Consider the following 27,765-nt stretch of genomic DNA (forward strand, 5'->3'; position numbering starts at 1 on the left):
GATAGTTAGAAAAATTTGATTAGGTGCACATCTAGATTGGCTAAAGAGTACCCTACCTAGTGCATTTGGTCGAGTAGAACTAGTTGAAACTAACTCACTCATTCTAAATCATTTAAACCAAGGGATTGTAATAAAATTAGTCAAGTTCAATTTCTTAATTTGGCTTTGTCTTATAAAGTTATCATTATTCCAATCAAAGAAGGCATCTGTGCTTCCCCACAACCTGGAAGCTAATTTAGAAGCCTTCTACTAAACTAGCCCAAAGTAAAATCTGGATTTAACTTGGGATGAATTTTGTATTTTATGTTGGATCAAACCAATTATAACTAATTTAATCTGGGCATAGCCCAAGTCAAATACAAACCCTAACTACAACCAGATCAAACTCAAACTAAATCACAATCCTGACCTAGCCCTAACTCAAATTAAACAACTTGTTTAATGTACTAACTCAAGATTTGCAAAAGTCTTGGAATCATGTCTATGCAGGAAGGATTCAGCACAATCCATTCTCCCTTTGATGAGAATCATTTTGCTTATTAGAAGGGAATGATGGAATATTATCTCATCAATGAGATAAAAAAAATTGGATAATCATAAAGGTTGGCTTTGAGCTACCTAAAAATCCATCTGGCAAGCTAGTTGACTTCAGTCACTAAAAAAATGACATTAAAAAGAAGGCTCAGTCAAATGCAAGAGTCACAACTATATTGCATCTAACTCATGAACAATTGAGTAAGGTTGGATCATTTAGTAGTGCCAAAGAACTCTAGGAGAAGTTAATTGAGCTTCACGAAGGGTTAGCTAATTCCCAAGTTGCTAAGAAGGATATACTATTTAGTAAACTCCAAACCATACAATTGAAAGAAGATGAGTCGGTAAGTCAGCTACATAGCCATTTCAAAGAAATCTTGAATGGAATACATGTCATCGGTGAACAAGTCAATAATCATGACTTTATCATGTACGCAATTAAAGCATTTTCGAGGACTACCTTGTGGGCATCCACGGTTAATGCTTATAAAGTGTTTGAGGATCTTTAAACTATTAAGTTAGATGAATTCTTTTGCAATTTTGAACTCTATGAACAAATTTATCTTGATCAAAAAGAGAAGGGTAAAGTCTTGATTGTAGGAAAAACTAAGTCAAGATCCAAACCGAGTTAGAATCCAATTCTGAACCATTGACTGATGAAGATGACTTATTTTCAAAAGTTGCTCATATGGTCAAACGGATGATCCAACGGAAGATATTTTTTTGAAGATTCATCAAGAAGGACTTTACAAATGTTCAGTGCTTCAAATGCAAGAAGGAACACTTTAAAGTCAACTGTTCACTTCGGAAAGAAAATGATCTCAACAAAATAAGAATAAGAATGAGAAGAAGAAGAAGACGACATTAAAAGCAACATAGGACGAGTCCTCTATAAAATCTGAGACAGACTCAAATCAAGTCACCCTGTTGGCTTTAATGGCAACCAAGGAGGCATCCAATCTCGAGTCTAAGTTAAACTATAACTCAACCTCAGATTCAAGTCAAGTCAACGAGTCAGCTGATGTGGTAACAAACCCTATCACAGAAAAAATTATATGTTCATATTTCGTACTTAACTAGGACTTTAGCTAAGTACAAGTCATAAGTCAAGTCTTTACTTAAGGAGGTTAAACACCTTAAGAAAAAGATTAATTTTGACTTATCGATACAGATTAGTTAAGTTGGAACTTCAACTCAAGTGTCAAAGTTTGAGGAAGAGAAATATAAGTTTAAAAATCAAATTGATGAGTTGAAATCAACGTTGGGCAAATTCACATCTGGGTCTAAATATTTAAACATGATGCTTGGATCCAGACAAGTTGCATACAACAGGTACTATATTTAGATTTAGGTTGAGTCAAAATCATATCTCTTATTCATTGATAAATAGAAATACTAGACATAAGATGGCTTGGGTTCCCATGTCCTATCTAGTCAATCAAATAGGAAATAAATACTTTTTTTGATGCCTAAACAACATATTCAATATGTTAACTTGACTCATGTTAATACTTGCTATACTAACTCAAGTTCTAAATTAAAGTATGTTAGACCTCCAATTTAGGGGAGTTAACTCTTAGTTTTACTTAGACTAGGTTAGAATCAAACTATGTTCACAAGTTTAAATTGTTCATGTCTAATATTTTTTATTATTGAATTATACTTATATTTTGTTTAAGACAGCCTAGGTCTTATGGCAGATTGCATGCTTCTGTAGATCTAGACGGCTAACGCATCTAACAAACACCTAAGAAATAATATGTTTGTGTACTGAGCCATGTAGATATGCATAAGATGTTTCGGATCAAACCTTGATTCCAAATATTTATATCAGTATATTGGTATGAATTGGGACTAAAAACTCTTAATTAATCAAGTTAAGTAATTTTCCAGGTAGAGAATACAGGTATGTAAATCTTAGAGGATACATGTGGATGTTTTGCTCTTTCCACCAACCCTTCTGTATCCATTACAGAAGGTAACTATCCTTCTTGTTTAATGGGCTCTATTGTTGACAAGGATGTTTCAAGCATTGTCGGAGTGTATTATGACATCGTGAGCAACCTTTGAAATATTTTGAGAATTAAAAATCAATTTCCAAAATCTTTGATAATGTGGTCAATTATTGGACGGTTATTTTAAAAATATTTTGAAACGGATTAATCACATTTTACATTAATTAATTTCACTTGTAACAACTTTCATATGGGTTACATAATTGATGGAAATGTGTATATAAAGTACAGTATTTTGGGTCCCTATGCCTAATAGTTCATTAAGAAAAATACACCATCATATTTTGATTTGGGAAGGCGTAGAAGATCCAAATTATATATACAACAACAACAACAACAATCAAGCCTTATCCCACTAAGTAGGGTCGGCTATATGGATCCTTTTACGCCATTGAGTTCTATCTCCTATTATATCATCATTTATATTTAAATAAATTTTATTTTGTTTTATTGTTGCTAACCAAGTCTTTTTTGGTCTACCTCGCCCTCGTTTGATATGCGTATTTGTCATAGTTTCACACCGCCTAACTGGAGCATTTATCGGTCGTCTAAGTACATGTACGTACCACCTTAAATGTGTCTCACGGAGTTTTTCCTCAATAGATACAATTCCAACTTTCTCTCTAATGCTCTCATTTCTTATTCTGTCCATCTTCGTATGTCCACACATCCATCTTAACATCCTCATCTCCGCAACTCTCATCTTTTGCTCATGTGCTCGAGTCATAGCCCAACATTCAGCGCCATATAACATGGCAGGTCTAACTGCCGTTTTATAGAACTTTCCTTTAAGTTTTAGAGGCACTTTACGATCACATAAAACACCTGATGCTCTCCTCCACTTCAACCATCCTGTTTGTATTCTATGTAAGACATCTCTCTCAATCCCTTCATCGGCTTGCAAAAATGATCCTAAATATTTAAAACTCTCAGTTCCAGACAACTCATCATCTCCTATTTTAATACTTGTCTCATTACGTTCAATATTGCTAAACTTAAATTTCATATATTCTGTCTTTACTCTACTAAGCCTAAAACCTTTCTCTTCTAGTGTTTCTCGTCAAGATTCTAATTTAGCATTTACTCCCTCACGTGTCTCATCTACCAATACAATATCATCTGCAAACAACATGCACCATGGTACGGTATCTTGAATGTGTCCAGTAAGTTCATCCATGATTAGTGTAAAAAGATAAGGACTTAGAGCTGACCCTTGATGTAACCCTATCTTTATTGAAAATGCTTCAGTTAATCCGCCTGAAGTCTTCACTCTAGTCGTTACTTCCTCATACATATCCTTAATTAGGTCAATATATACTACGCTAACACCCCTCTTTTCTAGAATTCTCCATATAATTTTCCTTGGGAGTCTATCATAAGCTTTTTCTAAATCAACAAATATCATATGTAGATCTTGCTTTTGCCCCCGATACTTTTCGATTAGTAGATCAACAAATATCATATGTAGATCCAAATTATATATATCTTCCGTTTTTTTAAATAAAAGTAAACACATCAATGGTACACCTCGACTAATGTTGCACATAATTTATAAACTTTTTTCTAAAATTTGATATTAGAACCATTTTTAGCCTTTGTCTTGCTTTGTTTTGGTTGGATTAGTATATATATATATATATATAATTTTGTTAAAAAATCTAAATTTGAAGATATTTAAGAATATTTAAGAAATTCATTTTGAAAAATATACATACATACATACATGTATAAAATTTGTATATCAAATGTTGACATCATTGATAATCTATAGCAAATATCTATTAATTAAAATTTTAATTTGGAGATTTTTTCTAAGGATGTCATTTTTATTTATGTAAATAATGGAATATGTTGCTATTTATTGATTTGTATTTTTATAAAATAATTTAATGTCTTGTGATCGATTTTCATGGTTGGAGAGTAGTTAAACCATCATTAACTATGTAAATATGAAGTACTCTGATCACATAAAATACAATGAAGACATTAATTTGTGATTTTTTTATTATATATATGTGAGAGAGAGAGAGATCAATTAGGATAAAATATTAAATTATTTTTCTTAATTTACCTATTGGAATTAAGAAATAGAATATAATTTGATAAGTTTATCATTAAGTTATATTAATCTATTTGAATTAAAAATTCGAGCAAGATGAACCACCTACCATTACTAAGATAAGTACTTCTAATTAGATTAATCTTTGTGAAAAATAGGAGTACTTAATCACCTCAATATAAGGTTCATCAAGACTAAGATCTTTATTTGTATTCGTGAGCTCACATGATCAACATAACAATTTGAGTTTTGTTGAAGGATATTGATGAACAATTTGAGTCTTCAGGCAAAATATTGGCCAATACCTTGATCATGAAATTTTCATATATGAAACTTACTAATATCTGAGTTGTGCGTGAGCACATTAAACAAATGAGGGATATTCCAACTCAATTAAAGAAACTTTAGGTTAAAATGTTTGAGACTTCCCTTGCATTGCATTTTGAATACTCTCCCATATCAGTAGGGACCTTTTAAGATCTCCTATAACACATATAAAGATAAATGGTTAATCAATAAACTTATCATGTGTGTTCATGAAGAGGACATGCTGACTATAAAAGCAAGAGAGAATGTTTATCTAACAACTCAAAGAAAGTATAAAACTCTAGCTAAACATAAAGGAAAATGCATCATATCTATTCTATAAAAAAACGCATGAAAAAGAATTGTCAAAATTTCCAAAACTAGCTTGAGGAGAAAGGTAATCTCATCTCATTTGTTTGTTATGAAGATAATACGATTGTTATTAGTATACATGGTGGATTAATTCTAGTTCGACGATCCATATTATAAATTCTTTGTAACATTTGGTAAGCCAAAGGAAATCAATAGGAAGTGAGTGTTGAATCTTTTCTGTAAAAGGTGGAATCTGTCACCTTAGCAGCCCCACACGATCGGCCCCACGACCATTTGTGAGGAGGTAAATCGAGAAACAAGGTGCCTTCACATGTGAAGCTATAGGCGAACATGCATATTAATAGTGGCTTCATATTGCGTTTGGAAAAGACAATTTATGTTCCAAAATTCATAAGAAATTTGATTTGTGTATAAACTAGTATTTGTTAGATACTTGCTTAGTTTTTCATATAATACTTTTGCTTTATTCTATCAATCAAAACATGTTGTTAATGGTATATTATCATATGGTCTTTTTTTGAATGCATTTATAAAATGATGACACACATACAATAATGCATGATCATAGTAGTGTGGGTCTTAAGCAATGTATTATGAATGAAATATCTTCTATGATTAGAGATCGAGACATATCTGCTTGCAAAGAATTGAAAAATTAGTAAATGATGGAGTACCTGATATTTTAAATTTTACTAATTTTGATATTTATGTAGAATGTATAAAAGGAAAGTAGACTAGCATATCAAAAAAGGTGTCAAGAAGACTAGCATATCAAAAAAGGTGTCAAGAGGAGTTCAAATATATTAGAAATTACAAATATTTATAGTTCAGACATAGATTCATATGATCATAAATACTTTATCAATTTTGAAGATGATATATATATATATAGATATGATATCCTACGCGAGTGATTTGCACGATCCGTCCGCGATATGATATCTTGCGCGAGTGATTTGCGCGATCCGTCCGCGACATCTGACGTGGCAAGAAGTTTCACTGTGCATCGTCCACCGTGGCCGCCGAAACGAAGGAAACCCTACAAAATCCCGCCTCTCCCAAATCGCGCGGCCAAACCTCAAAATCGCCACGCTTCCCTCTCCCTCGTCTGCCCTCCACGGCGATTCTGAGATCCCAAAATCGGCCTCCTACGCTCGAAAGCCTTCCCGATTCTGCTCCGCTTCCTTTGTGGCCTGCGGAGTTTGTATCCCCGTCACCGTCGGCCCTCTTGCACGTCGTCCGTCGGTCAAACCCTAGCAGCCGTCTCGAGCGACGACGCCAAGCATTAAATGTCTTTAAAGTATCTAAGACTGAAGTATAGAAACATTTGGTAAGCAAATTAAAATCATTAGGTCAAGCAGCGATAGTGAGTAATATGGAAGATACACTAAAGATGGACACAAACATCTAGTCCATTTGTTGGATTTCTTATTGAGCATGGGATTGTTGCCTAATACACTATGTCTAGTTCTTCGTACTAGACATTAAATGTCTTTAAAGTATCTAAGACTGAAGTATAGAAACATTTGGTAAGCAAATTAAAATCATTAGGTCAAGCAGCGATAGTGAGTAATATGGAAGATACACTAAAGATGGACACAAACATCTAGTCCATTTGTTGGATTTCTTATTGAGCATGGGATTGTTGCCTAATACACTATGTCTAGTTCTTCGTACTAGAGTGGTGTAGCATAAAAAATAAATTATTTATTATTGAGCATGGTGCGGAGTGCTTAGTAGCTCCAAACTTCTAAAGTTCTTATAAATTGAAGCTCTTAAACAACCATATATATATTGAACTGAGTTCTAACCAAGACTATCTTTAAAACACCATTTGAGTTATGGAAAAGATGAAAATTGAGTTTGCAACATATACATATTTAGGGATGTCCTTCTGAAATAAGAGTTTATGATCCACAAAAAAAAAGAAGTTAGACCAAGGACTATTAGTGGGTATTTCATTGGATATGCTAAAAAAATCTAAAGGATATAGATTCTATTGTCTATCTCATATCACAAAGTTTGTAGAATTAAGAAATCAAAGTTTCTTGATATGACTTGATTAGTGGGAGTGATACTGATGTGCAAAATCTACAAGTACACGATTGTCATCAAGTAATAAAAGATTGATCCCATAGGGATTGTAAATCGAGTATTAGTCAGAATTGCGAAGCAGACTATCTAAATCAATAAAAATCGAGAGAATCGTACGAGAAAGAAAACAAACTAAGAAAGAAAAGAGAATTTATAGGGAAAATCCGATTTGGGAAAACATTTCTACGACTTTAATTTCGCCATGACGGTCGATGGCACCCTAATGTTTTTTTCACTCTTTTTACCTCTATGTTTGATAATTATGAAGATGATCTATCCCGAGGTATCCAATATAGATTTTTGAAATAATATCAGAGTGTCTATCCAAACGCTACGACTACTTTCAGAATAACCTTACTAAAGTGATCACTTTCTCAAGGAGATTCCTATTACGATGTCCCACGGTGCTCTAAGTGCTATCCTCTACTTTATGACGTTGAATCGGCGTATATTCATTAAGCTCTGTGATAGCCAATATGCCCTCGTGAGGTTTTGAATTATTTTCGGAAACAACCTCTCAAATCTCAAACTTTTGGAGTCGGAGAATTGGGATCATCTCTCAATCCATCCTAGCATCTCGCAAGATATGAAGTGCACACTAGTGTAATAATCATATATGCATACTAAAGCTAGATCATAAACTAAATACGTCATTCAATAAAAAGAGATGAATAAACATAAAGTAGGTGTCAATAATTCATCAAGCTACTTCCTCATCTTAGAATTAAGATACTACTGCATGGAGATGGAGTTACAACACGAAGACATGAAAGAAGATATTCTATAACTCAAATTTAGAAGAAAACAAAGAGAAGGCTTAGTCGTGGTACCGGTGTCCATAGTCATTTCGAATTGATCTTCAAGCTCTTTGGTGGACGGAATCACAATGGCACCTTGAAAACAATGCTCTCCTAGGGTTCCTTGTCACAAGAAAACCCCTCCTAAGATAGGAGAGATCTCTCAATCCTAGATCATCCAAACGAGAGCCCCATGGGTTCTTTTATAGCCTTCAAAGCCTTCCAAATTCATTAAAGCTTTCCTAATTTATCGGGGCACCACCAGCATGACACAAAATGATATTTTTGAGCTTGAAACTGAGTTGTTATAGTTCCACTCTATAGCCAACTTGCAGATCTCTAAATTATTTTTGATTTGATATATTGTATGTCCCATGGATCAACCCTAGTTAAAAGTTATGGAAGTTTGCTCTACTATTTTGCATCAACGACCTATCACGAGGCGGCAAGAAACACGATCGTGCCAGTTAGCATGGCCTGGGTGTGTAAGAGGTTGAGTCGATGAACACGATCGTGCCTGTGGGCATGTGATGACTTAGGATTTTATTAATTTTAAATCGATTTATTCTTGGGCTTTTACATGAAATTGATCATTTATTGAATTGATTTGACCATATTTGTCCCATATTGCATAATTTGAGGTTTGATATAATTTTTGTGATTTAATGGTGATTTTTTGGCATTAATTGGATTTTAAATTGATTTTAGGGCTAACTCGAATCCGACTCGAGCTCAACCGCGGTCAAATCGAGTCAAAGCTGTCAAATCGATCAAGCCAACATGGAGGGCATGACTTAGATCGAGCCCGATCAAAATCCCTGATTTTTTTGGAAACCCTAGACTGCCCTAAAGCCCAGATCAAACCTGCACCGTTGAATCTGAAATTAAGGGTCCAGATCTGTTGATTAATCAGAGTATTTAAACTGAACTTAGGGAATGAACAGTGCGGCCGCCCGACACTGTTCATCTTCGTCCCCGACAGCGAGATCCTGCTGCGCGACGTATCAAACGGCGAGTCCATTTCCACCCAAACTTCTTCCATAGCGTTCCTTGATCCACGAGAAGTCCAAATCCGGTTCGTAGGGTAAAATCCAGCAGCTGGAGAGCGCACGACGGCGGGGGTTCTACCGGCGGCGTTCCTCTCTGTTTCGGCTTGTTCCGGCAATCCACTGTGAAATCCGAAGCCGCCAACGGACGAGGGGTTCTCTGAGGTTCGGCGAGCACTCCGGAATCGTCATCGAATTGATTGGAGCAAGAAGAAGAGAGAAATCCGGGATCTGCAGCTTCAAGGAGTTACTGCCGAGCTAAGTTTGCACCGTAGAGGGTTTCTTCGGGGTTTTCTGGATTCGAGCAGCTAGCAAATCACCCGAAGACCACGATGAAGACTCCTGATGGATTGTCGAACCACATTGTTGGATTCGACAAGTTGTTGACACCAAATTGAGGAATCAAGGGAGAAGAATGGCTGGAAGTTTACTGTTCTTCGTTCTAAAATTTCTGATTCTGCATTTCTGATTTCAGCAGTTTCCGAATTGTTTCAATAGTTGTTTCTGTAATCTCGTGTCTTAACAACCTTGCTAATTTGGTTACCCATTATTGTTTAGTTTTGGTGTGGATTGAGATTTACATAGAAGTGGCTTAGCATTAGCTCTTTCCTTGCCGTTTGAATTGGATGTCTGATAATCTGAATGTGGCACTGTTCCGTGCCAAGCTTTTAGTTAAGTATCAGATAAAACTCAGCTTTGTTTAAACCCTTGATTGCATTTTACAATTAGTTAACCCGTTTCAATCAATTCTAGTTGTTTGATTTCTTGCTTCCATTGATTGTGAATTTAGAATGCATTTAGGTTTAAGTCTGAGTTAAACAGTTAAGGTTTAGAGTTTGATAGATTAGGTGTCGTTTGGGAATTGACTGAAATGAAGTAGGTTTTGTTGCGGTTCATCAACCAATCAGAATCTTGAAACTCAACTTGAAGCCTTGATACTCTTCTTATTTTACTCTCTTTTTTTCTGTTTTCTGCAACTTTTTTTTTTCTCTGTTTCCATTCTGATCTGATCTGATTTGATCCATAGTTCTTTCAATTTCAATCCTACTTCTTCCAATGAGTTTCAATTGACTTGAGAGCGATCCGGGCAAAGTAATTCGGTTTTTCACAACTTCCTCTTTTCTTTCTTTTTCTTTTCTTCTTTTCTTTTCTTTGCTCTGTTTTAATTCAAACTGACCACTTTGCATGCTGCATTCTTCGCTTTCTCTTCTCAATGCGTTTCTACAAATTTAGCTCAATCAAATTCCCTTGAAACCGCTCCATAAGAAGCTTCCAAGATCAAAATTGGTAAAAACAAAAATCATCATAACATCATAACCTCTCAAGTGCTCTTTTGGCACACTTCGAAATTGGCACAAAACCTTCTTGGCACACTTCTCACTTCTTTTCTCAAAAAATTTTTTTTTTTTCTTCAAAAATTTCAAACCTCCTCCCCCACACTTAAATCATTGACCGTCTCGGGCAAAGGAACATTAATAACATTCAAAATACCCATGTCCAAGAAAGCATGAAAATTGAATCGAAAATGGGGAAGAAAAATTTCAAATGCAAATGGCTAAACATGGATAAAGCATAAAGGTGGATGGTTTATGGGGGGGGAATTTTTTTTTTTTTTAAACCTAAATAAATGTGGACCCATCATAGATATTGTAGCCTTGAAAGAAAACAAGCAAGTTCTAGATTGGCAATCACCTAGGTGCATCACACAAAATGGCTAACCTCACTAGGTATAAAAATTGCATTTTCTCAAGTTCATCAATCTAGGTTCCATTACTAAGGGTCATGCAAGCATTCAAAAGTGTTCATCCATGGATTTAAATCCTAGAATAATCAATCAAATGTAATTTTCCTTCAAAAGCTTCTAACATGATATAAAGAGGTCCTAGGGGGTACACTTTCAAGGTTCTTATTCCCTACCCTAAACCATGCATGCAAAATCCAAAATGCTCATGAAAATGAATTTTATTACTGATTTAAACTGAAAATGCAAAATAAAAACTACATATGGTATTAACAATGAAAAGGAAATGAAAGTTGGAACAAACTCCCCTGAGTCCTGGTGGTTGAAGACGGTTGTAGAAGGGGTTCTCGGAAAACAATCCAAAATCCACGCCGGTAATGGCAATGGAATGGATCGAGGTGAGGTAAGCATCTTCCTAATGTGGCTATGACTGTGCTGATTTGCTTTTTCAAAATTCTTCACCTCCTCTCAGGTGGCCGAAGTGACTCAGTAAAATCTCTGGAGGTGGAACTGCTATGGGTGAGGTGACATAATTCAAGTATTCTTTCTGGTGGTCGGAGGAGCATCCACTTGGGAAGCTCGATTGTTGCTTGAATTGTTGTTGCCTTTTTCAGCATTAATGGAGACTCTATCAACCGTGGAAGTGTGCAATCTGATTTTTCAAATAAATCTGCAAGGCCAAAAATAGAACCAATCTTCCACACGCATGTGGAGTAAGAAAGAGCAGAAATAGTAATATCAAAATGTTTAGGGCATGCATAAAGAAATGAATCACATCCAATAAAATCAAAAACTGGTACCTCTATGACATTTTCTGAATGATGGGCATGAATAATATCCATGGATGAATAGGAGGTACCTGAAGCATGGCAAATACTGGAGTGATCACAAATAAGCCCTAATTCCTGATTATGTGGCTCCACAACTTCATCCTCCTCAGATGAGGATTCCTGCTCTGACTCAAGTGAATGTATCCTAACTGGAAGTGATTCTTGGGGTATTGCCTCCATGCAATCCCCTACACTTAAATATCTCTCCTCAGAATCCTCTATCAATCACTAATGGTGGTCCCTGGGGCTCAGTGCAATCCCCTACACCCATTTGAACATCTTCAACTGCACATGAATCAAGACTAGGTTCCAGAACAACTCTCTGAATAACCAATGTATCCTCTCCATCATCCAAAGTGAAATCAACCTGTGCCTTTGTGTTTCTTGAATTTTGGTCACAATTAATTGCTGTAAAATCTATTTCGGGGCTGATTTGTGTGGGAGAAGGAGTTGCTGAAATTTCTTCATAAAATTCTGATTCTTGAGTGTTTGATCTTTGAGCTTGTACTTGATTCATGCTATTTACAAGTTGTTCAAGTTGCCTCTCAAGATTTTTCAAGGTTGTAGCAGTCCTTTGTTGAGATTGCATCATCTCCTCTAGCCTTTGTTGTTGTTGAATAAACTCAATAGAATTTTCATATTCATCTTGGTTTGAGTATGAGTTTTGCTGATCTTGAAAATAGATGGGCTGCTGAATTTGATTACAAATCTGTCCGCTTTGAGAAAATGATGATTGACATTGATTTTGGGCTTGAAATGATGGATTTTGATGTTGAAAATTCCCTTGAAGATTCCATGAATGTTGCTGAAAATTATCGCCATGAAAACCTTGATTTAGGGACTGTTGGAAACCTCCATAGGGCTGTGAAAAATCTTGGTTTGAAGGTTGAAACTGTGCTTGATGAAAATTGTTGAATTGAGGTTGTGAATGATGAAATTGGGGCTGAAAATTGTTGTGGGGTTGTTGAAATCCTTGTTGTTGTTGATATGGTTGTTGAAATTGATTTGATTGTTGTTGGAAATCTTGTTGAAACTGCCCCATCTGAAAATTCTGGTTTTGAAGTTGAAATTGTTGATCCACATGTTGAAAACCTTGATATGGCTCCTGCAAATAAAAATTTTGCTGTTCAGATTGTTGATAAAGATGGTTGTTGATAAAAAGAATTTCCATACATTTTAGAAACCAACAATGATCCAAGTAACAATAAAACAATTATTCATAAGCTCAAAATCAAACAATTCCTACTAGTTATTCCCCGGCAACGGCGCCAAAATTTGAAAAGCCCTAAACTAGGTGTCACGATAGGGCTTCAAATTAGAATTTATAGATTTTATCGAAAACCCACGATAAATACAAATAAATGAAGTATAGGGGCCTCGAGTCGTGTTTTTCCAAGGACTAGTAGAAAATTGTTTAAATTGAGCTTATCGTGTGTCGTTCTTTTTGGGTTTTCTAATAAAAATGGGGGTTTTGGTGTTTTGAAATGAAATGTAAATTGCAAAAATGCAAAATGCAATGAATAAATGAAAAATGCAATTCTAAATCAAGTTACCTCCTAATCTCGAAATGCAAATTCAAATCAGATTCACGGTTAAAATTTAAATGCACAAATAAACCAAAACTATCATGAATCCTAAACTACCGGAAACCTAAAAGTTTAAATCTTAACCTAAGCTTAAATGCATCCTAATGAATCTAAGTGCAATGGATGTAAGGAGTTAAACCAACTAGAATTACTTAAAACTAGTTAACTAATCTAAAACGTAATCAAAATGTTTAACTTAACCAACTAGCTGAACCCTTGGCATAAACAGTTTGCTTGGCACGGAAGTGAAAACAGTGAAGTTTCAGATTCAAAATCCAAATTATTTGCTTGGCACGGAAATGGCACGGATGGCAATTGAGGGTTTAAAAGGAAGCTAATCAAACTCTAGGACAATTCAAAATCCAAACACCAGCTAAACATTAACCAAATAGCCACATTCAAATGGGTTTTAACTGTTTTGAATCAAGCTGGAAAACCTGAATTTCTGATACGGAACAGTGCCAGGAAATTTCAGAAGTTTGAAAGGATTCAAAATCCAAGAAAACCAAGTTTAAAACAAATTAAAAACAAATCAAAGATTCCTAAACAAACATTAAATTATTCAAATGCACAAAGTTCAAAAATGCTAAGAATTTGAATTAACAGCAAATGCAGAAATCAGAAAATTCAGAAAATCAGAAATTGCAGAAACAGAAAACAGAAATCAGAAAATGCATCCATCCAGCCTTCTCTTCTTCCTTGATTCTCCTCAGCTTGGTGTCAAACAGCTTACTGAATCCAATTGGAAGTCTTCAAATGGTCTTTGGTGTGGTTTGCTAGCTGCCAGTCCACCTGAAAACGGCCCGAAGAAACCCTCTCCGGACAGAACAGCGCTGTGCAGCGGCTTTGAAGCTGGCAAAACTGGATTCCACTGCTTCTTCTTGCTCCGATTGCTTTCTGATGCTTTAGGGTGCCACGCGCTCCTAGGAGAACCCCTCCAATGCCTCGCGGCGCCGGATTGTGCAGTGGATGGCCGGAACACGAAGAAAACAGGGTTTGGCGCCGCCGGAAGAAACCCTCGCCGTCGCGCCTCCTCCAGCCGCCGGATTATACCCAATCGGCCGGTTTAGACTCTTCAGGATCAAGGAGTGCAATGGAAGAAGGTTTGGGAGGACGGGGCTGGCCGTGTTGCGTACGTCGCGTGAGCAGGGGGCGTCGCTCGTCGCGGGACGACGATGAACAGTGGCGGGCAGCCACTGTTCATCGGGTAAGTTTCTGGCTTTTATACCGCTGATTAATCAATTAATCTGGGCCGTTGATTTTGATCCAACGGTGCAAACTTGATCTAGGCTTTAGGGCAGTCTAGGGTTTCCAAAAAATTCTGAAATTTTGATCAGGCTCGATCTAGAGTCATGTCCTCCATGTTGGCTTGATCAATTTGACAAATTTGACTTGATTTGACCGCGGTTGAGCTCGAGTCGGGTCCGATTTAGCCCTAAAATCAATAAAAATCAAATTAATGCCAAAAATTCACCATTAAATCACAAAAATTATATCAAACCTCAAATTATGCAATATAGGACAATTATGATCAAATCGATTCATTTTATAATGATATTTTCATGTAAAAGCCCAAAAATAAATCGATTAAAAATTAATAAAACCCTAACTCATCAAGTAAGGTTACCCTTACAATGTGTCTTAGCCTCATTGTGCTCTAACGTCTCAAATTCAAGGCCTTCTTAGTCGTGCACAATCTATTTTCAAAAATTCAATCGGCATGTCAATTGACACAGACTCAGAACTTCATGTAAGAGGCTCAGAATTAGGGTTGCACACATATCTATATTATTTATACTCTCCTCTTCCACTTCATGTCCAAGTTTTAGAATTTCAAATTCTCTAGATCTATTAATAAATTTTGAGCAAAACTCATTGATGGCCTTTACCAACTCTAATGAGACTTAATCCAAGTCTTGAAGGTTTCTACATAGCTCCTCAGTCTCATCGTACCCTAAAGTTTCATATTCAAGGCCCTTTTAGTTGTGCACAGTCTATTTTTAAAAATTTATATAGATGATGCTTTGATGAAATCAATACCAAAGTGGTAATATTTTAAAAAAATCAGCATCAAGATGGTGAAATTTTTAAGAAATTAATATCTAGATGGTGATGTTTTGATGAAATCAACACCAAAATAGTAATGCTTTAACTAAAACAACACCAAATTAATTTTTTATTTTTTAATTTTTATTTTTTATTTTTTATTTTTTATTTTTTAATTTTTTTAATTTTATTTTATTTTTTCTCTTTAATTAACTATTAAAAAAATTTTAAAAATAAAAAATACTTTTATAAACGTTCCTTTAATTTTGAAATTTTTTTATTAGTCTTTTTTTTGAATTTTTAAATGTTTTTTTATTAAAACTCTAAAATTAAAAATATATATAAATAAATTTAAAAAATATGAATTTAATGACAATTTTTTTAAAAATAAACTTTTAAGAACTTTGGTATGATTGATAAAATAATTAAATGTTTTTTCTTGATTTGATTTGATTTAAATACAAAAATCAGTAATTTAGGATTGAAAGACAGAAAGGATATTTTTGAAAAAAAAAATATATACCCTTTAAGAATTCTGTAACTTTAAATGCGTCCTTTGATAAATTATCATAAAATCCGGTAGCAATAGTACAAGGAATAGAAGAGAACGCTTAATATTTTTAGCTATCAGTAGAAAAAGGTTCGCTCATCTTTGCTTGAAGTCTGACGGACTTTTGTCTTTCCTGGCATCCTCTCCATCTACCAGAGTAAAACGAAAAGGGTAATCAAGAAGGGCTTATTTGCAATATTCGATATATTTGTGTAAGGCATCCATAGAAGATCATATAACTTCTTTAGCAAAAAAATAGAATCCGTCACTCCAACGATCTTACATGGTCGATCTCACGATCATCTATGAAAAGATAAATCGAAAAATTGCACTATACGTGACATAGAAAAACATACTACACACGGTAGTGCACTAAATCTGGAACATGTAATTTATTATTATTTATTGTAATACCTATCAATAAGTGTAGCTATCCAGAACTTTTCCTTTTGATATATTATGGCTTGCCTTTACCAATAAACACAAAACTTGCTTGACTTATAGTGTTCAGATAACAGGATAGAGTTGAAAACCAAAAAAGCAGTCCACAGAACTGAAAATTTTGCACATTAAGTGTAGTTTCGATTTAAAATTTTACAAAAAAAAGATGGTTTTATCAAACACGCAAAGGGAATTGAATGTACATGAGCATATACACTACGAATGTTTCTATGATCTCTTGATGTTTCATTTGGGGATAATTTATGAGAACTGAGAGCATGGAAGCCAACTAAACATATTGTGTTGATTAATTATACAATAAATTATTTGGTTTAAACTTAATCAAACTAAATATTGTATTTAATTAATGGTTGAGTGGATATGATAACACATGATAACTTGAAGTAAGAAGTATAAATGAATTTAATAATTTGGTTTAAACAGAAACAAATAGAGCCAATGAATTAGGTAGTTTGTATGTGCAACAATTTTGGTTTGGTTTCCATTTGTCTATGTGCTCCAAATTCCAAAACCATGCAGACACCGAGCTTGACATATATATTAACAAATGCCTAAAAACTTACCGTGAAAGTTATCCTCAAGTGTCATCTTCTAGCGCAGCCCAAAAACCAATGAGATTCAATGACAATGGGCTCCAAGTTTTATTTTTCTTGAGTAGCAAGTATTAGAAACATATGTGAGATGGCAATGGCAACAAAATCCAAAAGGTGGAATCAAATGTGTCACCGAGGACGGTGACAGCAAAGTCATAACTGCCTCAAACCCAGAGGTGCCTTTTTCCTTGGCAGCTGATCTACTTTGTTGTTATATGCTTTCTTTTCACTTCTTTTTCCCCCTATTTCCAGAGTGTTTATGTCACAATTGACATTGACAATTTGTTTGAATTAAATGAGAATATGGTGGTTTCAAGTGATCAAAATTGACTTTGTTTTAATCCAGATATCAGCAGATAGATGCCAGATTGATCCGACAACATTAGATTGGTTATGGACTCTGAACTGAGGATTGAGATTAGTCAACATTGAAAATTAATGCTGGTGTTGGACCTGTTGGTGAACAAGCTTTCAAGGGAATGATGGAACCAAGACAAAGAAATACTATTTAGGATTCAGAAGATTTCTATAGCAATGAAATAATCAATGTGAAGTCATTGGAAGATCCTGATGACAGGACAAGACAGCAAGTTGACCAATCTATGCCATAAACGAATTAGCAGGTTGTAGGTTACATGTGTATACAATTACGTTAACATTTTAGGCATATGTTAATACCCTTCAAAACCCCCCAAAATGATGACTCAGTGCATAAACGATCTAGAGAGAAACAACCATAATGATTCATAGAGTCATTGTCAAAGTACCATTTTAATCAGACACAGAAACTTTACCAACTGAACAAAGATTGCCCTCTATTAGTACAATGAAGCATTGAGGAGAGAACCAACACAATATGAATGTTTTAACACATTACGGTCCAAGCACACTTGGTTGCCATGCAACAATAAATGTTGAAGACTTGTGCCAATCTAACATGCAAATCTTAATTAAAGCATGCTGTCAAATCGAATTAAAGATAGAATTAAAAGATTAAAGTAGATTTATGAAAAGTTTAGGGTATATAGGTAGTGTCCTAGTGAATGCATTATGTATGCATTATTCCCAAAAGGGACCATAGACGCATATCTGCATGAGCCATATAGCTGAATCCTCTGTGAGTATATAATGCAAAAGAATAGAGAAAGTGCCTAAAGTTACAAGTGAGATATGAGCCTACATTTTGAATCGCACAAGCTCATATACCAATCATGCATCAACAATTACCTAAATTCAAGAATATGAATAAAACCAGGGAAAAATAAGCGTGTGAATTATCATAACTCAATAAAGAACAGAATATACATGTTAGATACCTTTGGAATTGCAAACGAAGACTACTGTGGCAGGCTAAATAAAGCAATCACTGAAGCCACAAAGTTTTGGATTTTGATCTTATCAAACTGCAAGATACATCTGCACAACGCTTTCAATGTGAACTATGGCGTGAAGAAAATATTAGCTTTCGGAGCATTTTGAGTTGGGATATTTTTTGTTCCATGAAAGTGATCCTTCTCCATACAAGTGCTTACACTACTCAAAGATCTCTAAGGGCCTAAATAAGGATAAAGACAACTCAAGCCTCTGAGAAAAATGTTATTACTTGTAGCATCCCAGGCAGAGATTGTAAGATGTTTATCCCATTACCTTTTGTAAAGATCAGTTATTAGCGTCTGGTAAAGACTAGTTATTTGAGGAAATTTTACAGACATTTATTAAACAAGTTATAAGTCATGAAATACAAGTGGAGCCTTTGAACCACAAATTAAATATGTCAGGATTGATTTTTTCTTTTATATGTGTTATTATTCATTTTCACTGCATCTATACATGACACAAACAACCGAATTCATACAAGCACCTCATACAAGTACTAACATATGAATTGTCTTTGTATTTGCAAGAGAAATTTTAATTTATATGTTATGGTTATCCACCCCTATCCTCTAGCCAAGCGAACTCTTATCCAATCTATCATTATTTGTTCCTGACATTTAATTCTAAGGTAACACTATTTAGCAAATTATAAGTTGAAGAGAATATTAATATTCGATGCTACTTCCAATAAAGGTTGAAGATTGTGTTTCTATATTTGTAGCCAATGTTGAACTAAAACTCAATTGGAAAAAGTTGAGTGTTGCATTAATCCTAAAAAACAAGAGTTATAATTTTGTCTAAAGCCATCAACATAGTTGGGATAAACACTACATGATAACGAGAATAAGGATCAGAGATTCAGAGTGTATATTCATAGTGAGGACTAAAGCATGAACCATTAAGCATATGTAGGTGGAATTATGACAGTGTGCATGCTATGAAAATACAAAACCATAATGTAAGAAAATTCAGCTCGAGAGTGACAATGGTGAGAAATGTGCATATATAAGCATTGAATACAAAGCATACCATCTTACAAATACATACAGAAGGAAAAATACCTGTTATATGGATCATAACACCTTTTGAATTGTAGGCCATGTATACAAGAGCCATGGAAGCTAACTCACAGGAAACTACAACATCATAATGCACATTGATAAAATAGGATTGTCTCCTAACCACCCATGCTACAAAAAGTACCTGAATTTGAGAAAAGAATATGCATAAGGCTTGGGGGAAAAAGCCCTGTGAGTCACCAAAACATAGGTCAATTAACACAATAACCATGTAATGTACCTTTAGAAGAGTGATCAACAGACCATTTCCACAGCTTCTACAGTTTTATTTGATTAAGCACTGGGTAGAATGAACGAAATTCCAGACATCAAACTAATCAAATCCTGCTCCATGCATACCATACAAACAAGAAGATTTTACAGTAATAAAATCAATTGTTTAACTGACTTGTAAAAGCAATTGAATATGACAAGAATGGAACACAATCAACCAATATACATAAAGGGATACGGCTAGAAAGATCATAGGCAGACATTATCATTAGGGCAAGCAACAATGCTAGAACACTAAACATGTTGAATTGAGAAAAAAGCAATCTGTGTATTAAGGAACAACACTCAGGGAATAACCACCTGAAACCTAGTCCTAATAATATAATGGTGGGTTCCCAACTTTCTTAGTATACAGAATTTACAAGTCCTTTCCTTGAATAAGGCAAAAACAAGCAAACTCTCACTTTACACAATCCCTCCATGCTGAAAATCATCATCTCCAGAATCTGTACTAGGGTCCAAGCCACCAGGTGAGTCATACCACTTAGTGCTGTCACTATAAAAACCATCTACATGCATTCCTACAAGACTTGGATGAGTCAAGGGTTTTATCAGCTTGGACTCCTCATCTACAACACAATTGAGGATGTTTTTCTCATCAAAGTTACTGCAATCTTCCTTTAACATCCACTTATCAGGCTTCATGCAATCCCTCATAAGCAACTTTCTATCATGGCAATCTGATGTCATTTTATCCCATGGCACCATAGCTCCAAGATCAGAACCAAAGTCTGTGTCCACCTCAATAATCTTAGTGTCCTTGCTAAACATAACGTCATGCCTGCCAGAATGGTGACAGCTATTGTTCCTCCATTCTGCAACTTCCTCATCACCTCCCATTGCTGCTGTCTCATCTTGTTGCATCTCTCCACCTAGCCTCTTCAATCTGCACAAGATATCAGACAGATCGTGTGTCACTGAGCTTAGCATATCTGGATTCATTTTGGCAACTCTTCCTTCAAGCATTTCAACCTCAACCTTGAGATCATGAACCTGCTGAATAACTATGCGATGATGATCTCTGTCGTCCTTGCACATAATGTTGACAAACGGCCCAGGTTCCATATCCTCTCTAACACCATACATTTCTGAACCAAATTCATAAGCGCTCTTGTTTCCAACTACTCGGTGGATGATCCTCGCATTCCCATCAAGTGGCCCAGGTTCATGTCCAGTATGAATTGCGTATAGCTTGAATATAGCAGTGCCTTCCTCCTGGTACACAAACGTCTTGTCTTTATCGTTGTAGTTCATGATTGGAACAATAGCCCTAATCCGAAACCCACAGCCGCAGCGTTTTGACTGGTATGGTTCCCTCTTTAAAACCCTAGCTTTCTTAACTGACGCAGTTGCTGAAGAAGGCTCCCCTGCTCGGTGGCATGCATAGTCCTTCACCTCAGCTGTGAAAGGCTTATACCTTATATATTTCTGGCGGATACAAAGAACTACCTTGTACTTGGCTGCAAGCTGTTGTAGGCATCGCTGCACATCCTTTGCAGGCACTTCAAATGATTCCGTGTATTCAAAACGTCGCCTTTTGGACCGTGATAAGCTGCTGCTCCCTGGGGATGTCAGTGAGAACGATGAAGAGGAGCATATTGGGCAGGAAGATACACAAAATCGGATGAATGACTCCGGTATTCCATAGAATTTGGCACCAACCGTCCAGGACTGTTTTATCCTCTCGATGGTCTCCTTCAGACCAAGGTGGCGCAGTAGGTCAGGCTCAGCATGAGCAGTGGTGACAATTTCCTGCCACTGGTCCACATAAGAGACCCGCTGCAGTGGGTTGTTCTTGAAGAAGAGCGCAGGGAGGGCGTCGTCCAAGTTAGCTCGGAGCTTGTCCTGGATGCGTTTCCATGCGGTGAGGTATGCCGTGTCCTCGTTCCTGTCCTTCCATACAGAGCGCCAGGACTTGAGCACAGACAAGGGCGTGGCAGCGCGGATCTCGTCCGTAGTCGCAAGTCGGCTTTCCATAATGCAGCGTACCATCAGGGAGTGTGACTCCCGGTTAAATGTGTAAAATTGGGGCGAGATGTGGGGCGCAGGGTCAATGCGGGGGGCGACGATAGGTACGACGGCGAGGGCATCATTGAGGGAAGAAACGGGAGGCTGATTGCCGGCGGACGAAGGGGGATTCTGGTCTTCGACCATGGTCTCCTCGGAGTCAATCTCCTCCTCGTCGTCGGGATCCTCATCGTCGTCATCGTCGTCGCGTAGGAGGGAGGATAAGGGGGATTGGGAATGCGCTAGAGTTCCAGAAGGGAGAATATTGGCGTCGTCGTCTTCGTCATCCATGAGGAGGGATCCGTGGTCGTGGGGGTGGCTGAAAGAGGAGTCGAGTAGGTCGATATGGTCCTCGACAGAAGGCAAGGGCGGCACCGGCGGAGCCAGAGGCAGAGGATTAGGGGCTAGGGTTTGTTGGGGGAAGGACAGAAGGGGTTGAGGCTTGAGGGAGGGATTCATCGGCGTGACGTCCGGCGAGGGCGACGACGAGGTTTTCGGCATGAACCCCTGTCGCACACTCCCACTCCTCCCAATCCTCCCTCGTCTGCTTCCTTTCTACGGGGAAACTTCTTCTTCTACCTCGGCTCGTCTCCCCAGCGTCGGCTGGCTGCGACGGGGAAGGACCATTTTTTTATTTTATAACGAAGAACACGAGATGGATGGAACAACGAACGAAGGGTTGGATTTGCGGGTAGAGCCACAAACCAGCTATTAAGTACGATTGCGAACTGTGATATTCCCAAAGTAATTAATGGAGAGAGAGTGTGTGTGAGCGCACTAGGAAAACTTTTAAAATACTCCCTGACTTTTGTATTTTTAAAATTGGTCCCATACTTTTGGAAGATAAAATTTACAAAGACATCCCTTATTTTTCAAACTATTCCATTTTAAACATAAAAAGTTATTTATATTTTTATTCTAAAAATAAGTTAGCATTTATGGTTATAGTTTCAACTTTATCCAAATTATTTTAACTTTGTAAATTTGATCAAATTAATTAACAAAATATTTTAATATAATAAAACTTCATGTGTAGTAATTTTAATCAAAATTGAAGTAATTTTATTATATATTTAAGAATTATGATCATAACTACAGGAAAGTAAAATAAAAATATATTTAGAATAAAAAATAAGATGGATCATTTTTTAATATTTTTTTAAAAAATAACATATTCTTTTGATAATAATAAAAATAAGATGGTTATATTTTATGCCCTCTAAATAAATAAGTTGAACCAAATAATATTAGATTGTATTCTATACTTTATAACTTTAATTATATGATTACGGGTAATCACATAACTAAAATTATATATGATAATTTGAAATAAACGCACCTTTACTTATATTTTAAAACACTAAGTACTTATCATGATTTTAAAAATATAAATTTAGCAAGAGTAATTGTTTGATTGATGGAGTATTGTTTTTTATTATATTTAGCCTCAATTAGGCAAATGGAAAAAAATGATCAATATAGACTTCATTTTATTTTATCAATTTATGAAACTCATTTATAAAATTTAACCACGCACTAGCCCACTTCATTTAAACCACAAATTTATTGTCCCCAAATTCTAAATTTACACTCACTTACTAAATCACACGCATTAGTGCTTTCTTGTGCAAAAAGAGCATGAACTTGATATCTCCTGCAGACATAATTAAGTTGGTATTCAGATGATAAATTATCACAAGATAATAGAAATCGAATTTTTAAGAGAATAATCTCTTAAGAAATAAAATCTTTTCTATTTGAAGAGATTACTCAGTCACCTTTTGCCACAAGAGCATGAGTTTGGCCCTTTGATGTCTCATTTTTAGAAGCCCTTTGATCTCCCCCTCCCACTCTTCTTGTTCTCAATGATGCTCAATTGCTTGTACACAAACCCAAGGGAATGCAGGTTGACAAAGTGCACAAACTTAGGAAGCAACATCTCTTCGTTTTGGAAGTTAAACTCTCTGGATTCATTCAAGGACACCCTTGATATGAAAGTCCATTCCTAATGAGGTAGTTGAATGAGGTAACTGAAGAGAGTAACAAGAAGTTCATAGAAACCTCAACATCAAGATGCCCTTCTAGGACCTCAATAATATTCATTTCACAATGATATATTCCTCAACCAACCTTGTGTTTCCAACCTCATTAGATGCAAAATTAGTAGTAGTTGATTCATTCTAGTAATCGAGCTCAGTTTCAAGAAAACTTAAAAGACCAACAATGATGGTGAGCAACAACCGTCTATATTTGTGTTTTGAGCTAGATCTGTAAGATCGAAAAGCACTAAAGAAGGTGAATAGTATATGTTATGTTTTAATGTTTTGAAATCTTTTCTTTTAGAGTTATACTAAGAGCACAATGGAAATACAAAACATACAAAAAGATACTTTTATTTTTTTTCTTGGTTCACAACCTCCAACTGTTACTTCAAAACCCACGATCATTAATCACTTTTGGTAGCCAATTCACTAGCAGTCTCTTTCTCATAAGAGAAAGAGACTCGTCTTTACAAATGATGGAGAGAGTTTAAAGCACAAAGATGAAGGTACAAAAATAAAATATACTGACAAAGAGAAGTACATAATTAAGCAAGGTTGTTGGAGTAGTAGTGTGGTGTAGCATCGATGTTTCGGAGCAAGAAGAGAGCAGGAGCACTTGAGAATTGATGATGGAAGCCTCTATTGAGCCCTTCTTTTATAGTTATGGATCGGTCTACCGATTATCTTGATACTGATACATTGAGAACATGTGCGTTCATCAGCATTGTTTAGCATTGTTTTCGCCACATTTCATGAGCATAACATAGGATTTTGCGTTCTAGTCGGCGGTTTATGCTTTTGCCTCTTTAATTGTTCTGTTTTCTTTGGATACATGTCTTTGTGTGGTGTTTTGTCTTGTCAGGTAAACAGCGTGGCCGAACCGACGAAGGGGAGCTGCTCAGACCTGTTTGCCCAGAACTCAACACGGCCAGGCCGTGCTGTTTAGCACGGCCGTGTCGTGTGCTGTCGAGCTGATGCTGTGAGTGACGTCCAGTGATCAACACGGTCTGACCGTGTCACCTAGCACGGCCGTGTCGAAGGGTTATAAATAGGCAGCGAAAGAAAGCGAGAAAGGAGGGGGCTGGCGGCTGGAATAGGGTTTGGAAGGCTTGAGGCGTTGGAGAGGAGCATCTAGACACATCAGGGACGTTTGCATTGAAGATTTGGATTGGTATCATCTTGTATTTGATGCTTGGATGCTTATTTTGGATTTTCATGTCGTGCTGTGAACTTTTGTTTATGGAGTAGTTTACTTAATCTCGAGATTTGGGGAGTACCCTTTTGATGATTGATTTTGATTGATATCTTGCCTCCTTTCATTAATCCGATCTGGTGTTGACGTGATTTCAGCGAAAAGTCTAGTTTATCATAGGAAGTTAGGCGATGTACGTAACTGTGAACCCTACTTCCGGAAACTCTGAACATCATCTAGGATCGTTCCTTCGAGAAGTAGTGACAAGATATTCTAGGGAGGTTTGCGGGATTCGTGTGACGGGATCCTTAGCTGATTATGACCACCTGTGTTACTTGTTATGAAGGAGGGAATTCGGTCCTAAGAGAAATTCTCATGAACAATCCCTGTACTTAATGGAGCTTGCCCAATTCGATTGTACTCTGAAGCGGCAATAAGACTAGGGAGGTTTGCGGAGGTCACGTGACAGGTCCTCTTAGCTGATTATGATCACCTACGCTCGAATGCCAACGAAGGTAGAATTGCTTTGGGTGAGTACAATTGAGGAAGATTCTGAAAGGGGCCCTCAATTGAGTGTAGGATAAACATGGGGAATCCGTCAAAACATCAGTAAGGGTTAATGGAGGGGGGGGGGGGGGGGTAGGCTTATCTTTTGATCAATCGTTGAAGTGGGGAAACCAATATCTCGAGATTTCTTCCAATTCCAATCTAGCCAACCTTACTTCTCGTCAGCTCACGTAGAAAATTCTCTCATTTGATCGACCTACTTCGTCTAGATAACTAAACATCACACATCGTCTGGTGATTAAACAAATCCCTGTGGATCGATATTATTACTTGACGACATCCGTGCGCTTGCGGAAAATAGACATCACGATTCGGACCCGACCTGAGTCTATGTGCATGCCAATCAATTAACTATTACAATTATATGATCATCTCAACAAGTATAATTCAATTTCTTTTAATCATCAAAATAACTTCAATAATGTGAAATCTCATCACGAATATGTATTTATCTTGTTCAATAAACAAAATTTTCAAAAATTAGACCAAGCGATTAAACAATGGTTTAGAAAATAAATTTCTTGAGAAAATATGTATCTCGTTTAAGGAAATATATCATAACTCATTTCTCTTTGTTTGCATATATTTTTGCTATTTTTTTTTTTTTGAGTAAAAAAACTGCTTCTAAGGAGAAGAGGACGTTGATGAAATTAGATTCACCTCTCCGTTGATGGAGCAATCTGCTGAGTTGCTTATCGCCGAAACCCTAGAACAATTTGTCTAGCAGAATTGCCCTAATGTCCATTGAACAATCAAATATGATCTAACAATTGCATGCTTTTCTACATCACAACACTGCTATGGAAGGGTCATCCTCTTCCCAATGCAAATCCATAAGTTTCATCTGTTCTGTCGACGATGTTCTTATATATATATAAATTGAGTTCTTGATAGCTCCAAGGTCAACAAATTAAATCAAGCATTGATCGTAAATCAACAAAAAGTGGGTTTGATTCATCTCCAGCAACAAACTCCTGAACCCACATTAATTATGTTCACCTCAATCAGGCTACAGCCTGATATCTTCTTCATGTTCATGCTTCTCACTAATTTCCTCATCTTAGTGACACCATCCCACCTTCCTGCAGCAGCATAAATGTTTGAAAGCAACACAATTGCCAATGTCCTCTGGTTCAAGCTCAAGTAGCCTCTCCAGTCTCCATCACATCTACAGCTGTTTCGAGATCTCCATGGGTTTTGCATGAACTAAGCAAATTAAAGAACCCCAGATGCTAACATCAAGCATAAATGGCATGTTATTTACCAGTTCCATAGCACGACGAATGCAGCCTGCTCGACCAAGGAGATCCACCATATAACTGTAATGCACAATTTCAGGATCAATACTGTAGACATTCTTCATCGAACGTAACTGAAGTACTGCATTCGCTCATCCAGTAATCCAGCATGAGATCTGCAGGCAGATAAAAGGTCAAGCAATGTCATGCAATTAGGCTTCACTCTCATATCATTCTCCATTTCCATAAACAACAACTTGATTGCATCAAATGCCCTCCCATGCTGATCATTGTGCCCCACAAGATCAGATCACGTCTCTTACTCGCATCCTGTCGAATATCTGACATGCAGGTTTGATCATATTTCCACATTTAGCATGCATCTCCATGACCAGAAACCAGGCATGTATCCACATGCGCAGCTCCAGAGCTCCCAGTAACATTGACACAATGGTAATGTCATCCGGCTCCAGGCCTTCCAACTGCTGCATCTCATTGAGCGCCTCTACACATCAGAGTAGCAACCGACCGACCGACGGAGGTGTAACTGGAGATCAAGGCGGTCCATAAGACAGACTACTGTTCTTGTGTAGGCCATTTCTAGCTTAATTTCCTCATCTGCCCCAATCGAGCATGGACCGTGATTAGCATATTTATTCCAAGATATCACATCTCTGTTGGCCACTTCATCGAACAGGCAGAATGCATGCGCTGATCAAAGAGTTTGAATTATAGAATTGGGCCAGCGCAAGTTTTGATGACGAAGGGATAGGTGAATCGATGATCAGCAAATTAAAAATGCCATCTTGCTTCAGCATCCGCCTGTAGAGATCGCATCCTTTGATCAATTCGTTGTACAAGACGTTGGCCTCGTTGAATACTAGCGTCGCCTAAGATGAGAGTTAATAAAATCTTCATAAAATTAAAATCATCACTCAGTAAACTTAATCTATAGTTTTTCTACTAAATATATATATATCCGATTTTATTACAACAGA

The 27,765-nt window shown here is 36.6% G+C and overlaps 1 protein-coding gene and 1 pseudogene across 1 annotated transcript; both read right to left on the reverse strand.

The window, feature by feature from the left end:
• Window positions 1-19,945: 19,945 nt before the first annotated feature.
• On the reverse strand, window positions 19,946-22,296 carry LOC141812620 (uncharacterized). The gene has a single exon (XM_074700633.1). The coding sequence runs from the start codon at window positions 22,227-22,229 to the stop codon at window positions 20,127-20,129; it is 2,103 nt and encodes a 700-aa protein (XP_074556734.1). The 5' UTR covers window positions 22,230-22,296; the 3' UTR covers window positions 19,946-20,126.
• Window positions 22,297-26,316: 4,020 nt separating this feature from the next.
• LOC141812748 (pentatricopeptide repeat-containing protein At2g20540-like) overlaps window positions 26,317-27,765 on the reverse strand; it is a 6,788-nt pseudogene continuing 5,339 nt past the window's right edge.

The sequence above is a fragment of the Curcuma longa genome, chromosome 19, assembly GCF_044706935.1.
Source record: "Curcuma longa cultivar G26 ecotype Majalengka, Jawa Barat chromosome 19, ITB_CL_G26_1.1, whole genome shotgun sequence".
In the NCBI taxonomy this organism is placed as follows: domain Eukaryota; kingdom Viridiplantae; phylum Streptophyta; class Magnoliopsida; order Zingiberales; family Zingiberaceae; genus Curcuma; species Curcuma longa.

What these genes read in the sequence shown, in the direction of transcription:
- LOC141812620 (XM_074700633.1), bottom strand. Translation starts at nt 22,229, where the DNA reads ATGCCGAAAACCTCGTCGTCGCCCTCGCCGGACGTCACGCCGATGAAT.